The sequence below is a fragment of the Hemiscyllium ocellatum genome, chromosome 8, assembly GCF_020745735.1.
Source record: "Hemiscyllium ocellatum isolate sHemOce1 chromosome 8, sHemOce1.pat.X.cur, whole genome shotgun sequence".
NCBI lineage: Eukaryota > Metazoa > Chordata > Chondrichthyes > Orectolobiformes > Hemiscylliidae > Hemiscyllium > Hemiscyllium ocellatum.
Window position 1 is genome coordinate 114,274,667 of NC_083408.1, and position 16,570 is coordinate 114,291,236.

At 45.6% G+C, this 16,570-nt stretch overlaps 1 protein-coding gene across 1 annotated transcript in view; it reads left to right on the top strand.

The window, feature by feature from the left end:
- The window catches only part of LOC132818231 (ovarian cancer G-protein coupled receptor 1-like), a 30,159-nt gene extending 15,373 nt beyond the window's left edge, over nt 1-14,786 (top strand). The window contains exon 2 of the mRNA XM_060829010.1: nt 13,836-14,786. Within this exon, the coding sequence (XP_060684993.1) occupies nt 13,836-14,786 (951 nt within the window). The remainder of the gene's footprint in view (nt 1-13,835) is intronic.
- The last annotated feature ends 1,784 nt before the right edge of the window (nt 14,787-16,570 follow it).

The window sequence follows — 16,570 nt, forward strand, 5'->3', positions numbered from 1 at the left end:
CAGGTCAGCGCAACATTGAGGGCCGAAGGACCTGCACTGCACTGTAATTTCTGGTTCCATGTTCTAACATAATCCAGCAGAGGCTTAACTAGTGCCATGTACAAATTCAACATCATCTCCTTACTATTTTAATCTGTTGCCCTATTGATAAAACCCAGGATTAAATACTTTATTAACTGCACTCTCAATCTATCCTGCAGTCTATAAAAGTGTAAACGTGTATAAATCCAGGTTGAAAGGCATGTATAATCTATTATTATTATTTTGGATTTTGAAATTTTTTAAGGAGAATTTGACTTACATTCTATGAAGGTAATTTTTTTTGTTTTGGTGAGAAAGTCATTTGAAACAGTATAATTAAGACGGAGATAGATAGGTTCTTGTTTGTCAAACGGATCAAGGGTTATGGGGAGAAGCCAGGAGAATGGGTTTGAGAAATTTATCAACCATGATTGAATGGTGGAGCTGACTTGATGGGCTGAATGGCCTAATTTCTGCTTCTATGTCTTATGGTCTTATAACTTAATACATCAATTCCAAGAAAGCATGTGGTCCAGTCAAGTGCCTAACAGGATAGTTGTGTGAATTGATAGAAAGTTTGTTCTGTTGAGTTTGCAACTGACAGAAAAGACAGACCAGTGACCATTTGGCTTCATTTCAAAGAGTCAGGCATTTGTTCAAAAGAGAAGTTTTCTCTTAACAAAAGGGGTTTAGTTTGTGAAGCAGCACCAATAAAGTACACTATATGCCAGCTGAGGCTGTACAAGTGTCTTATACATGAAGAACATAACCTTCCTACTTTTGTACTTCAAAACTCTATTAATCCCTCTAGAAATAGACTATTAGATCATTGAGTTTGCTTTGCCATTCGATACTAACCTAGCTGATCCGTCTGTAGTTTGAATTCCACATTCGCATTGACATTCGATAATCTTTCATTTCTCTGCCTAACAACAACCTATTGTACATTACAGTAGTTCAGAAAGACAGCTCACCAGCACCTTCTCAAGGACTTTTGGGGAATGTGCAATAAAATGTGCTCGTTTTGCCAGCAACACCCACTTCCTGAAAATTAGTTGGGGGAATAAAATAAACAAGTGCTTTGTATTTTTAATTACTCTGAAGAAGTATTGGGTGAATGTGAAAGTCAACAATTGAGCAACTTGCATTTTAATACCATCTTTTTTGGAGTATTCTAGATGATAAAGCAGTGTTCATTGAAGTGTAGGCACTGTTCTAATGTACCATACGACAGCCAATTGCAAATTGAACACAACATGATCTCATGGTTAAAATCCTGGAATTCCCTCCCTCAAGGCATTGTGGGTCTACCTACAGCACATGGACTGCAGCGGTTCAAGAAGGCAGCTCACCCCCACCTTCTCAAGGGGCAACTAGGGACGGGCAGTAAATGGTGGGCCCAGCCAGTGACACCCACACCCCATGAATAAATAAAAAAGAATCAGTAATGTGATCATGATTTTTTTATTCACATGTTCACTTCTTCACACTGCAGTCTGTGTGCTGTAGGTAGACCCACAATGCCCTGAGGGAAGGAATTCCAGGATTCTGATCTAGTGAGACTGAAGAAGCAGCGATATATTTCCAAGTCATGATGGTTATGAGCCAGACCAAATTGGACCCTGTCTTTTTCCTATTTTAAAGATAAATGTAACATGTTTCAGATGCAATGCAATTAGAGTCAAAGAGACAAACAGCATGGAAACAGACCTTTCAGTCCAACTTGTCCATGCTGCCCAGATATCCTGACCCAATCAAATCCCACCTGCCTCTTAAATGTTGCAATTGTACCAGCCTCCATCACTTCCTCTGGCAGCTCATTCCATACATGTACCACCCTCAGCGTGAAAAAGTAGCCCCTTAGGATTCTTTTATATCTTTTCCCTCTCACCCTAAACCTATGCCCTTTATTTATGGACTCTCCCACCCCAGAGAAAAGACTTTGTCTATTTACCCTATCCATTCCCCTCATGATTTTATAAACTCAATAAGGTCACCCTCAGACTCCAATGCTCCAGAGAAAACAGCCCCAGCCTATTCAGCCTTTTCCTATAGCTCAAATCCTCCAATCCTAGCAACATCCTTGTAAATCTTTTTTGAACACTTGCACGTTTCACAACATCTTTCCGATAGGAAGGAGACCAGAATTGCATGCAATATTCCAACAGTGGCCTAACCAATGTCCTGTACAGCACAACATGACCTCCCAACTCCTGTACTCAATACTCTGACCAATAAAGGAAAGCATACCAAACACCTTCTTCACTATCTTATCTACCTGCAACTCCACTTTCAAGGAGCTACGAACCTGCACTCCAAGGTCTCTTCGTTCAGCAACAGTCCCCAGGACCTTACCATTAAATGTAAAAATCCTGCTAAGATTTGCTTTCCCAAAATGCAGCACTCGCATTTATCTGAATTAAACTCCATCTGTCATTTCTCAGCCCATTGGCCCATCTGAATTGATTCCGTTGTAATCTGAGATAACCTTCTTTGCTATTCACTACACCTCCAATTTTGGTGTCATCTACAAACTTATTAACTCTACCTCTTATGCTCACCTCTGAATCATGTATATAAATGACAAAAAGTTCTGCTCCTGGGCCTGACCAAACTGGCCATAAACAGGTCCAGGCAGCGGGCTGTGGTGGGGGTCATTAGGGCCGACTGCCTGCCCCTCTTCCACGGCTATATCCGAGCCCGGGTGTCCCTGGAAAAGGAGCATGCGGTGTCCACCAACACCCTTGAGCTGTTCAGGGAGAGGTAGGCACCATAGGGAGTGGAGTGTATTATTTCCCCCTCCAATTCTATTTTGTATTAGTCCCTGCCCCCTCCCCCCCTTCACTGTTTTGATCACGCAGCATTGCTCTTTGTTGTGAAGGGCACCGCTTGTCACTGGCCACTCCAGAAAGTTTCCTTTCTTCCTGGTGGTGGAAATTGAATAAAGATTTGTACACTTGCTGTCTTTCATTGTGTCTCACACCTGCACACACACCAGATGGGTGCTGGGGAAAAATATAAGCACTACTGCAGTTAGGCAGTAGTGTGGGGGAGAAAGAAAGTAAAAAAGTGATGAAAAGCAGTGGACCCTGCACCGATCCTTGTGGCACTCCACTGGTCACAGGTCTCCAGTCTGAAAAACAACCCTCCACCACCACCCTCTGTCTTCTACCTTTGAGCCAGTTCTGTATCCAAATGGCTAGTTCTCTCTGTATTCTATGAGATCTAACCTTGCTAACCAGTGTCCCATGGGGAACCTTGTCGAACGCCTTACTGAAGTCCATATAGATCACATCCATCGCTCTGCCCTTATCTATTCTCTTTGTTACTTCTTCAAAAAAGTTAATCAAGTTTGTGAAACATGATTTCCCACACTCAAAGCCATGTTGACTATCCCTATTCAGTCCCGGCCTTTCCAAATAAATGCACATCCTGTCCCTCAGGATTCCTTCCAACAACTTGCCCACCACTGATGTCAGGCTCACTGGTCTATAGTTCCCTGGCTTATCCTTATCACCTTTCTTAAACAGTGGCACCAAGTTAGTCAACCTCCAGTCTTTCATCACCTCGCCTGTGACTACCAATGATACAAGTATCTCAGTAAGAGGCCCAGCAATCACTTCCCTAGCTTCCCACAGTGTTCTAGGGTCAAATCAGATTTAAAGCAAAACACACTTTATTCATCCATTATAGTTAAAATACAACAAAAGAAAGAAGGAATAGTGATAACGACTCTATGGAAAACATAACAGAATACCAGATACAGTAACTATTAACTAATCCAATATAGTAACATCCCATAAACATACCCTTGGTAAACGGCAAATTCAGATAACAGGTTGTCTCACATGCAACTCCTGTAACAGGCAGAGAGCCCCCAGCTTTTGACTCTAACCAAGAGAGGGGAAAAATAGTTTCCACTTCTTCATGACCCCAACAGTAACTGCTGAAAGCTAAACTAAAGATCCTGGTTCCATGGGAGTTTGACCACATCCTATTGTTACAACTTTAAAAAAAACCCAAGACCTCACAAGCTGTTTCATTCATTGGCTTTCTAACTGGACAGGTTGGTGCCTCTGTCTTAAAGCCTCTATTTTAACAGAGAAAAAAACTCTTAAAGCCACAGCATCATCACAGGATGGTGAGTGACTTGGAGAACTTGCAGTTGATGGTGTTCCCATTTATCTGCTGCCCTTGTCCTTCTAGAACATGATCAGATCATCTATTTTAGTGATGTTAACTCAATCACGAATATTGGACAGGTTCTCCTTGTGGGAGGGTGGTGTGTGTGTGCCTGTATGTGTGTGGGGTGAGTGTATGTGTTTGTATGTGGGTATGTCTGTGTCTGTGTGTAAAACAGGATTACCACTTTCAGCATTTTCTGTTTGTCATTCAGAAATTTTGCAGTAGTGAAGCAATGCAGAAAATGGCTCAGATTTGTCCTGTTCACACAAAGCAGGACAAATTTAATGTGGGAGACTACTGCCCAATCAGTCTACTCTCGCTCATCAGTAAAGTGATGGAAGGGGTCACTAACAGTGCTATCAAGCAGCACCTGCTCAGCTATAACCTGCTCAGTGACCCCCAGTTTGGGTTCCGCCAGGGCCACTTAGTTTCTAACCTCACCTGAGTCTTGGTGTAAACACAGTGATAGTGGCTGTCCTTGACCTCAATATAAATTTGACCAAATATGGCATCAAGCAGCCATAGCAAAACTGGAGTTAGTGAGAGTCCAGGGTAAAATTCCCAACTGGTTGGAGTCATGACGTTTCAGTAAGAACAGAGAAGATGGTAAAAGGGGAGGAGTGTGGCATTGTTGATTAAGGACAATATTACAGTTGCAGAAAGGATGTTTGGGGACTCGTCAACTGAGGTAGTATGGGCTGAGGTTAGAAACAGGAAAGGAGAGGTCACCCTGTTGGGAGTTTTCTATAGGCTTCTGAATAGTTCCAGAGATGTAGAGGAAAGGATAGCAAAGATGATTCTCGATTCCAAATATTGACTGGGAACACTATAGTACGAGTACTATAGATGGGTCAGTTTTTGTCCAGTGTGTGCAGGAGGGCTTCCTGACACAGTATGTAGACAGGCCAACAAGGGGCGAAGCCCCATTAGATTTGGTACTGGGTAATGAGCCCAACCAGATGTTAGACTTGGAAGTAGGTGAGCATTTTGGTGATAGCGATCACAATTCTGTTATGTTTACTTTAGTGATAGAAAGGGATAGGTGTACTCCACCGAGCAAGAGTTACAGCTGGGGGAAAGGCAATTACGATGCGATTAGGCAAGGTTTAGGAAGCATAGGATGGGGAAGGAAACTGGAGGGGATGGGTACATTAGAAATGTGGAGCTTATTCAAGGAAAAGCTCCTGTGTGTCCTAGATAAGTATGTACCTGTCAGGCAGGGAGGAAGCTGTAGAGTGTGGGAGCTGCGGTTTACAAAGGAAGTGGAATGTCTGGTCAAGAGGAAGAAGAAAACTTATGTTAGGATGAGATGTGAAGGCTCAGTTAGGGCACTTGAGGGTTACAAGGTAGCCAGGAAAGACCTAAAGACAGAGCTCAGAAGAGCCAGGAGGAGACATGAGAAATTGTTGGCGGATAGGATCAGGGTTAACCCTAAGGCTTTCTATAAGTATTTAAGGAATAAAAGAATGACGAGAGTAAGATTAGGGCCAACCAAGGATAGTAGTGGGAAGTTGTGTGTGGAGTCAGAGGAGATAGGAGAAGCACTAAATGAATATTTTTCAACAGTATTCACTCTAGAAAATGAAAATGTTGTCGAGGAGAATACTGAGATACAAGCTACGAGACTGGGTGGGTTTGAGGTTCACAAGGAAGAGGTATTAGAGATCCTGCAGAGTGTGAAAATAGATAAGTCCCCTGGGCCGGATGGGATTTATCCTAGGATCCTCTGGGAAGCCAGGATGGAGATTGCTGAGCCTTTGGCATTGATCTTTAAATTGTCATTTTCTACAGGAATAGTGCCTGAAGACCGGAGGATAGCAAATGTGGTTCCCCTGTTCAAGAAGGGGAGTAGAGACAATCCTGGTAATTATAGACCAGTGAGCCTTACTTCAGTTGTTGGTAAAGTGTTGGCAAAGGTTATAAGAGATAGGATTTACAATCATCTAGAAAAGAATAATTTGATTAGGGATAGTCAGCACAGTTTTGTGAAGGCTAGGTTGTGCCCCACAAACCTTGTTGAGTTCTTTGAGAAGGTGACTAAACAGGTAGATGAGAGTAAACCGGTTGATGTGGTGTATATGGATTTCAGCAAGGCGTTCGATAAGGTTCCCCACATTAGGCTATTGTACAAAATGCGGAGGAATGGGATTGTGGGAGATATAAGGTAAAAACAATGACTGCAGATGCTGGAAACCAGATTCTGGATTAGTGGTGCTGGAAGAGCACAGCAGTTCAGGCTGCACCTTGGATGCAGAATGCACTAATCCAGAATTGTGGGAGATATAGCAGTTTGGGTCAGTAATTGGGTTGCTGAAAGAAGACAGAGGATGGTGGTTGATGGGAAATGTTCATTCTGGAGTCCAGTTACAAGTGGTGTACTGCAAAGGTCAGTGTTGGGTCCACTGCTGTTCGTCATTTTTATAAATGACCTGGATGAGGCCATAGAAGGGTGGGTTAGTAAATTTGCAGATGACACTAAGGTCGGTGGAGTTGTGGATAGTGACGAAGGATGTTGTAGGTTATAGAGAGACATGGATAAGCAGCAGAGCTGGGCTGAGAGGTGGCAAATGGAGTTTAATGGTGGCCAGTGTGAGGTGATTCACTTTGGGCAGAGTAACTGGAATGCAAAGTACTGGGCTAATGGTAAGATTTTTGGTAGTGTAGATGAGCAGAGAGATCTCGGTGTCCATATACACAGATCCTTGAAAGTTGCCCCCCAGGTTGACAGGGTTGTTAAGAAGGCATACAGTGTTTTAGCTTTTATTAAAAGAGGGATCGAGTTCCGGAGCCATGAGGTTATGCTACAGCTGTACAAAACTCTGGTGCGGCCGCACTTGGAGTATTGTGTACAGTTCTGGTCACCGCATTATAAGAAGGATGTGGAAGCTTTGGAAAAGGTGCAGAGGAGATTTACCAGGATGTTGCCTGATATGGAGGGAAGGTCTTACGAGGAAAGGCTAAGGGACTTGATGCAGTTTTCGTTAGAGAGAAAGAGGTTGAGAGGTGACTTAATAGACATATAAGATAATCACAGGGTTAGATAGGGTGGACAGGGAGAGCCTTTTTCCAAGTATGGTGATGGCGAGCACGAGGGGGCATAGCTTTAAATTGAGGGGTGATAGATATAGGACAGATGGCAGGGGTAGTTTCTTCACTCAGAGAGTAGTAAGGGTATGGAATGCTTTGCCTGCAACGCTAGTAGATTCGCCAAGTTTAAGTACATTTAAGTCGTCATTGGACAAGCATATGGACGTACATGGAATAGTGTAGGTTAAATGGGCTTCAGATTGGTATGACAGGTCAGTGCAACATCGAGGGCCGAAGTAGTACAGTACAGTACTGCTTAGCACAAAAGGAAGATGATTATGATTGTTGGAGGTCAATCATCTCAATCCAAGGATATCATGATAGGAGTTCCTCAGAGTAATGTCCAAGGTGCAGCTGTCTCCAGTCATAGAGATGTACAGCACGGAAACCGAACCCTCGATCTAACTTGCCCATCCACCCAGATGTCCTAACCTAATCTAGTCCCATTTGCCAGCACCCAGCCCATATCCCTCTAAACCCTTCCTATTCGTGTACCCATCAAGATGCCTTTTAAATGCTGTAATTGTACCAGCCTCCACCACTTCCTCTGGCAGCTCATTCCATAAACGCACCACCCTCTGCGCAAAAAACCTCCCTCTTGGGTCCCTTTTGTATCTTGCCACTCTCACTCTAAAACTATACCCTCTAGCTTTGGACTCCCTTATCCTGGGAAAATGTTCTTGTCTATTTACCGTATCCATACCCCTCATGATTTTATGAGCCTCCAAAAGGTCACCCCTCAGCCTCCAACGCTGCAGGGAAAACAGCCCCAGCCTGTTCAACCTTTCCCTATGGCTCTTTTCATTAATTACCTTTGTTCCATCAATAAGAAAGAATTCAGAGTGTTCACTAATGATTGCACAACGTTCAGCAACGTTCATGACTTCTCAGATGCTGAAGCAGACCATGTCCTAATGGATAAAAACAATGACTGCAGATGATGGAAACCAGATTCTGGATTAGTGGTGCTGGAAAAGCACAGCAGTTCAGGCAGCATCCGAGGAGCAGTAAAATCAACGTTTCGGGCAAAAGCCCTTCATCTAGAAGGGCTTTTGCCCGAAACGTCGATTTTACTGCTCCTCGGATGCTGCCTGAACTGATGTCCATGTCCTAATAGAGCAAGACCTGGCAATAGTCAGGCTTGGACTAACAAGCAGCAAATAACAGTTATAACACAAGGCGTGAAATATTGGCGTTCTTACCTATAAGTCTCAAGTCAGGAGTGTGATGGAATACTCCCCACTTGCCTGGATGGGTGCAGCTCCAACAGCAATCAAGAAATTTGACACCATCCAGGACAAAGCAGCCGCTTGACTGGCACCACATCCACAAACACCCACTTCCTCCAACACTGACATTCAGTAGTAGCAGCGTGTGCTCCCTGCAAGACTCACTGCAACAACTCCCTGAGGCTCTTTTGATAGCACCTTCCAAACCAGAGACTCCTCGCACCGGGAAGGACAAGGGCAGCAGATACATGCAACACCACTCCCTGGTGTTCCTTCCCAAGCCATTCAAATATGCTGCTGACTTGGAAATATATCGCTGTTTGTTTGCTGTCATTGAGTTAAAATCCTTTCATTTCCCTTCTGGCAGTTATGACTTTGTACTGCAGATAGACATGACTTTTTTGAATCTTTTGACTGATGTACTGATAACTACTATCTAAAGAAATTCATAGTACTGAATCTGATAAGTTATCACACCTCAACATCATTTCTATTTCTGATACCAATCTGTACACGAAGCATCTTATACATCTTTTAAAATATAAAGCGACAAATTACTGTTGGTATTGAGGGAGATGCATGTTGGTTATGTTTGTAAAACATTTCTCTATATTTTCATTAGAACAGTTAAACTATTTAAAACAACTTGAATAATTCATCAGCTATCCACAGAGGAGTCATTTGAATGTGTGAAGTGTTAGTTGGTCATTTCTAGCAACAATTCCTATCCAATTTATTTTTCTTTTGAAAATAATCCATTGTGTTCAAGGATGACTTGTTCCATTGCAGTTTGATGGGTCTGAAATGGCAGGTATACCTAACGTAGGATTTCATCAGGAATCCTGAAACGTCGACTCTCCTGCCCCTCGGATGCTGCCTGGCCTGCTGTGTTTTTCCAGCACCACACTCTTTGACTCTGATTTCCAGCATCAGCAGTCCTCACCTTCTCCCAATGTAGGATTTGGCACGTTTGGTTTAGCTGGTGATTGAAAGGACATGTGGATGAGCTATTGGGAGGCTTGTGTGTTCTCTCCAATCCCTCGACATTGGCAATTCAGGTTCCCAAACAAATTTTCATAATATCTTTGATATTTTCTCAAATTATTCTTCTCCATTTTAATCTGTCACAAGCTAGGATCTCTCATGAGTTACCGTGATATTTTACTTCATCGGGAATGTTAAGAGGACATTCCTAAAATAAAGCATTGCCACTGTTCTCCTGGAAGTCTTCTTCCAAATTCAGCAGTTCCTTTGATAGGCTGAATGGCCTACATCAGCTCTCATTTCTTGTGATCTTATTGTTATGAGTTTGGTGTCAAGCAAGTAGTCACAAAGTCATGGAGATGTACAGCATGGAAACAGACCCTTTGGTCCAACTCGTCCAAGCCGACCAGATATCCCAACCCAATCTAGTCCCACCTGCCAGCACCTGGCCCATATTCCTCCAAACCCTTCCTTTTCATATACCCATCCAGATGCCTTTTAAATGTTGTAACTGTACCAGCCTCCACCACTTCCTCTGGCAGCTCATTCCATGCATGCACCATTCCCTGCATGAAAAAGTTGCCCCTTAGGTTCCTTTTAAATCTTTCCCCTCTCACTCTAAACCCATGCCCTCTAACTTTGACTCCCCTACCCTGGGAAAAAGACCTTGTCTATTTATCCTATCCAAACTCCTCGTGATGTTGTAAACCTATATGAGGTTACCCGTCAGCCTACTACGCTCGGGTAAAACAGCCCCAGCCTGTTCAGCCTCTCCCTGTAGCTCAAACCTCCAACCCTGGCAACATCCTTTTCTGAACCCTTTCAAGTTTCATAACATTTTTCTTGTAGCAGGGTGGCCAGAATTGAATGCAGTATTCCAATAGTGGTCCAACTGATGTAGCCTTTACAGCCACAACACTTTGCCTATTTATCCTATCCATGCCCCTCATAATTTTGTAAATAAGGTCACCCCTCAGCCTCCGACACTCCAGGGAAAACAGCCCCAGCCTGTTCAGCCTCTCAGTGTAGCTCAGATCCTCCAACCCTGGCAACATCCTTGTAAATCTTTTCTGAACCCTTTCAAGTTTCACAACATCTTTCCGATAGGAAGGAGACCAGAATTGCACTCAATATTCCAACAGTGGCCTAACCAATGTCCTGTACAGCCGCAACATGACCTCCCCACTCCTGTACTCAATACTCTTACCAATAAAAGAAAGCATACCAAACGCCTTCTTCACTATCCTATCTACCTGCGACTCCATGTTCAAGGAACTATGAATCTGCACTCCAAGGTCTCTTTGAGAAAGTGTGGACTGCAGATGCTGAAGAACAGAGTCGAGAGTGTGGTGCTGGAAAAGCAAAGCCGGTCAGGCAGCATCCGACGAGTAGGGGAGTCGACATTTCAGGCATAAGCATTGGTCCCATGCTGGATTACTCAGATAAGTGTCTGTACTTAGACATGAGGAAGTGCTTGCATTCTGCTGACACGCCCCCCACAGACCCCACTGTCACTATCCCCACCCCCCAGAACCCCGAGGGGAACACTACCCCTGCTCATGACTCCACCCCCCTTCCCCCCACCATCACACCCACTCCAGTTACAGGCTCCGCCCCCACTCCCAGCTCCACACCCACACCAGATCCCAGCTCCCAGCCCTGCCGAGTTTTCACCATCCCTCCAGACCTCCCCCTCACTGAGGATGAATGATCAGTCCTCAGCAAAGGACTCACCTTCATCCCCCTCCGTCCACGCATCAATGAATTTAATACACGCCGTGGCGTTGAACAATTCTTCCGTCACCTCAGCCCCCGAGCTTACTTTCACAATCAGGATTCCCGCCCACCTTCCGAGGACCCCTTCGCCCACCTCCAACACACTGCATCCACCTGGACACCCCGCGCTGGCCTAGTACCTGCCCTTGACCTCTTCATTTCCAACTGCTGCCGGGACATTAACCACCTCAACCTGTCTACGCCCCTCCCCCCACTCCAACCTCTCACCTTCACAATGCGCAGCCCTCCAATCCCTCTGCTCCAATCCTGACCTCACCATCAAGCCAGCGGATAAAGGGGATGCAATGGTAGTCTGGCGCACTGACCTCTACACCGCTGAAGCCAAACGCCAACTCGAGGACACCTCTTTCTACCACCCCCTCGACCGCGACCCCACCACCCCATCACCAAACCATCATCTCCCAGACCATACAAAGCCTCATCACCTCAGGAGATCTCCCACCCACAGCTTCCAATCCCATAGTCCGGGAACCCCGCACTGCCCGGTTCTACCTCCTTCCCAAGATCCACAAGCCTGACCACCCTGGCCAACCCATTGTCTCAGCCTGCTCCTGCCCCAGTGAACTCATCTCTACCTACCTCGACACTCTCCTATCCCCCCAGTCCAGGGACTCCCCTCATATGTTCGAGACACCACCCACGCCCTCCACCTCCTCCAAGACTTCCGGTTCCCCGGCCCCCAACGCCTCATCTTCACTATGGATATCCAATCCCTCTACACCTCCATCTGCCATGACCACGGCCTCCAAGCCCTCCGTTTCTTCCTCTCCCGACGTCCCCAACAGTACCCTTCCACAGACACTCTCATTCGTTTGGCCAAACTGGTCCTCACCCTTAACAATTTCTCCTTCGAATCCTCCCACTTCCTCCAGACCAAGGGGTAGCCATGGGCACACGTATGGGCCCCAGCTATGCCTGTCTCTTTGTTGGCTATGTAGAAAAGTCGATCTTCCATAATTACACCAACACCACTCCCCACCTCTTCCTCCGCTACATTGATGACTGCATTGGCCCCCAACTCGTCTCTCGCGAGGAGGTTGAGCAATTCATCAATTTCACCAACACATTCCACCCTGACCTTAAATTTACCTGGACCATCTCTGACATCTCCCTCCCCTTCCTGGACCTCTCCATCTCCATTAATGACGACCGACTTGATACCGACATTTTTTTACAAACCCACCGACTCCTACAGCTACCTGGATTACACCTCTTCCCACCCTATCTCTTGCAAAAATGCCATCCTGTATTCCCAATTCCTCTGCCTCCGTCGTATCTGATCCTAGGAAGACCAGTTCCACCACAGAACACACCAGATGGCCTCCTTCTTTAGAGACTGCAATTTCCTTTCCCACGTGGTTAAAGATGCCCTCCAATGCATCTCGTCCACATCCCGCACCTCCACCCTCAGACACAACCCCTCCAACCGTAACAAGGACAGAATGCCCCTGGGGCTCACCTTCCACCCTACAAACCTTCGCATAAACCAAATCATCCGCCGACTTTTCCGCCACCTCCAAAAAGACCCCACCACCAGGGATATATTTCCCTCCCCACCCCTTTCCGCCTTCCACGAAGACTGTTCCCTCCGTGACTACCTGGTCAGGTCCACGCCCCCCTTCAACCCACCCTTCCATCCTGGCACCTTCCCCTGCCACCGCAGGAACTGTAAAACCTGTGCCCACACCTCCTCCCTCACTTGCACCCAAGGCCCTAAAGAAGCCTTCCACATCCATCAAAGTTTTACCTGCACATCCACCAATATCATTTATTGTATCCGTTGCTCCTGATGCAGTCTCCTCTACATTGGGGAGACTGGACGTCACCTAGCAGAGCACTTTAGGGAATATCTCTGGGACACACGCACCAATTAACCACACCGCCCTGTGGCCCAACATTTCAACTCCCCCTCCCACTCTGCCGAGGACATGGAGGTCCTGGGCCTCCTTCACCGCCGCTCCCTCACCACCCGATGCCTGGAGGAAGAACACCTCATCTTCTGCCTTGGAACACTTCAACCCCTGGGCATCAATGTGGACTTCACCAGTTTCCTCATTTCCCCTTCCCCCACCTCACCCTAGTTCCAAACTTCCAGCTCAGCACTGTCCCCATGACTTTTCCGGACTTGTCCTACCTGCCTATCTCCTTTTCCACCTAACCACTCCACCCTCTTCCCTGACCTATCACCTTCATTCCCTCCCCCACTCACCTATTGTACTCAATGCTACTTTCTTCCCACCCCCACCCTCCTCTAGCTTATCTCTCCACCCTTCAGGCTCTCTGCCTTTATTCCTGATGAAGGGCTTTTGCCCGAAACGTCAATTTCGCTGCTCCTCAGATGCTGCCTGAACTGCTGTGCTCTTCCAGCACCACTGATCCAGAATCTGGTTTTCAGCATCTACAGTCATTGTTTTTACCAGAATGAGGAAGTGCTAGTTGGGTGAGTTTCCTGTGGGTTTCCTGTTGAGTATATGTGTATATCTCTCTCTCTCCTTCATCTCTCACTCACTCTTTTCTTGATTTTATCAATAGAATGACACATGCACCATTCAATATTCCTTCGACCAATGGTTATTTTCAATTGTCTATGTCTTGGTGTTCATCCTGGGCCTGCCCATAAACTGCATTGCCCTGTACGCAGCCTATAAGCAAGTGAGACGCAAGAATGAACTGGGAATATACCTCTTCAATCTAACTGTAGCTGATCTACTCTACATACTAACCCTGCCTTTCTGGATTGATTTCACTCTGCATGATGACAACTGGAGGGCTGGAGCTACCATGTGTCAGATCTGCTCCTTTTTGACCCACACCAATTTATATGCGAGCTCCACCTTCCTGTGCTGTATCTCCTTTGATCGGTATCTCGGCATTGTTCATCCCCTGAGAATGACCAGATTCCGCACAATTAGGACAGCAATCACAATTAGCTGTGTTGCCTGGCTCAGCCAATCAGCTTTCAATCTTGAACTGTTGATGAAACCAGAGATTTCCAACAATTCCAAAAGTCACAAGTTGTGCTACGATATCTACCCCATTGAGCCTTGGAAAGCAAATCTCAACTATTTCAGGATTGCCTTTGGATTCCTGCTCCCGTTTGCTCTGATCTTCATCTTCTACTGCAGCATTTACAACTCGGTGAGGAACAGTGTCTCCACCCTGCACCATGAGAAGAGAAGGGCAGTAAAACTGATGCTGAGCATTACAGTGGGGTTCACCATCTGCTTCTTCCCCTACCATGCCACGTTGTTGGTCCGAAGCATCATGGAGAAGGACTGCAACGTTGTACAACACATCTTCATCCCTTATCGACTATCAGTGGCTCTCATTTGCTTCAACTGCATCCTGGATCCAATCCTGTATTGTTTTGTGAATGAGACAGCACGCAGAGATATCTCACTTGCCACCTTGCGGAGGAAAGAGAACGTTATTAGGACCAGGGAACTGCAGGCCAACAATATCTCAGAGACTGTGATACTTTAATGTTTAATAAAACAGAGAACGCTCTGAACACGTGTGCAGTACCTGTGGAGGGAGAAAAACAGAGCTCATGTTTCAGACAGAATGACCTTTGGGTCAGGACCAAAAGAAGTTAGAGCTTGAACAGGTTTGAAACAAGTTCAGAGTTGGGGTAAAGAGAGAGTTAGGAGGAAGAAGCATCACACAATTCCAACATGAGCTCAGATTGTGGAGTAAATACCAATATATTCACATGCTGAGTACACTGTCCATTAGTTTGTAATGATGGATTCAATGTGTCATGATCAAGGTAAAGGCTGATTTAGGACAGAGCAACAATTGGCTGCTTCAGCATCCAGGAACTGATAGATCTCACCATTCACCATGACCCAATTAGCTGCACAAACCAAAAACAGAAGTTGCTGGAAAAGCTCAGCAGGTCTGGCAGCCTCTGTGGGAGGAGAAATCAGAGTTAGCATTTCAGGTCCAGTGATCTTTCCTCAAAACTGATGGCAGCTGGAATAATGTTAGAAAGGGTGGGGGGAGGGGGTAAGGAGTAATCAATTTTGAACTTGCAGCATGGGTTGGTACCTGGGATTTCGATAATGTGGTCATTTCAGATACATGGGTAGGATAGGGACAGGAATGGTTGTTGCAGGTTTCGGGATTTAGATGTTTCAGTCAAAACAGAAAAGATAGTAAAGGAGGGGGAAGTGAGGCATTGTTCATCAAGGACAGTATTACAGTGGCAGAAAGGACATTTGAGGACTCATCAACTGAGGTACTATGGGCTAAGATTAGAAACAGGAAAGGAGAGGTCACCCTGTTGGGAGGTTTCTATAGGCCTCCAAATAGTTCCAGAAATATAGAGGAAAGGATAGCAAAGATGATCCTCGATAGCAGTGAGAGTGACAGGGTAGTTGTTATAGGGGACTTTGATTTTCTAAATATTGACTGGGGGTACTATAGTTCAAAACTTTAGACACAGTTTCCTGAGACAGAATGTAGACAGGCCAACAAGGAGCGAGGCCACATTGGATTTGGTACTGGGTAATGAACCCGGCCAGGTGTTAGATTTGGAGGTAGGTGAGCATGTTGGTGATAGTGACCACTATTCAGTTGTGTTTACTTTAGTAATAGAAAGGGATAGGCATATACCACAGAGCAAGAGTTACAGCCAGGGGAAAGGCAATTAGAGTCATAGAGTTATAGAACTGTACAGCATGGAAACAGACCCTTTGGTCCAACCTGTCCACGCCGACCAGATATCCCAACCCAATCTAGTCCCACCTGCCAGCACCCGGCTCATATCCCTCCAAACCCTTCCTATTCATATACCCATCCAAATGCCTCTTAAATGTTGTAATTGTACCAGCCTCCACCACATCCACTGGCAGCTCATTCCATACATGTACCACCCTCTGCGTGAAAAAGTTGCCCCTTAAGACTCTTTTATATCTTTCCCCTCTCACCCTAAACCTTTGCCCTCTAGTTATGGACTCCCCGACCCCAGGGAAAAGACTTTGTCTATTTATCCTATCTATGCCCCTCATAATTTTGGAAACCTCTATAAGTTCACCCTCAGCCTCCAGCGCTCCAGGGAAAACAGCCCCAACCTGTTCAGCCTCTCAGTGTAGCTCAGATCCCCCAACCCTGGCAACATCCTTGTAAATCTTTTCTGAACCCTTTCAAATTTCACAACATCCTTTCAATAGGAAGGAGACCAGAATTGCACACAATATTCCAACAGTGGCCTAACCAATGTCCTGTACAGCCGCAACATGGCCTCCCAACTCCATGACTAGAGT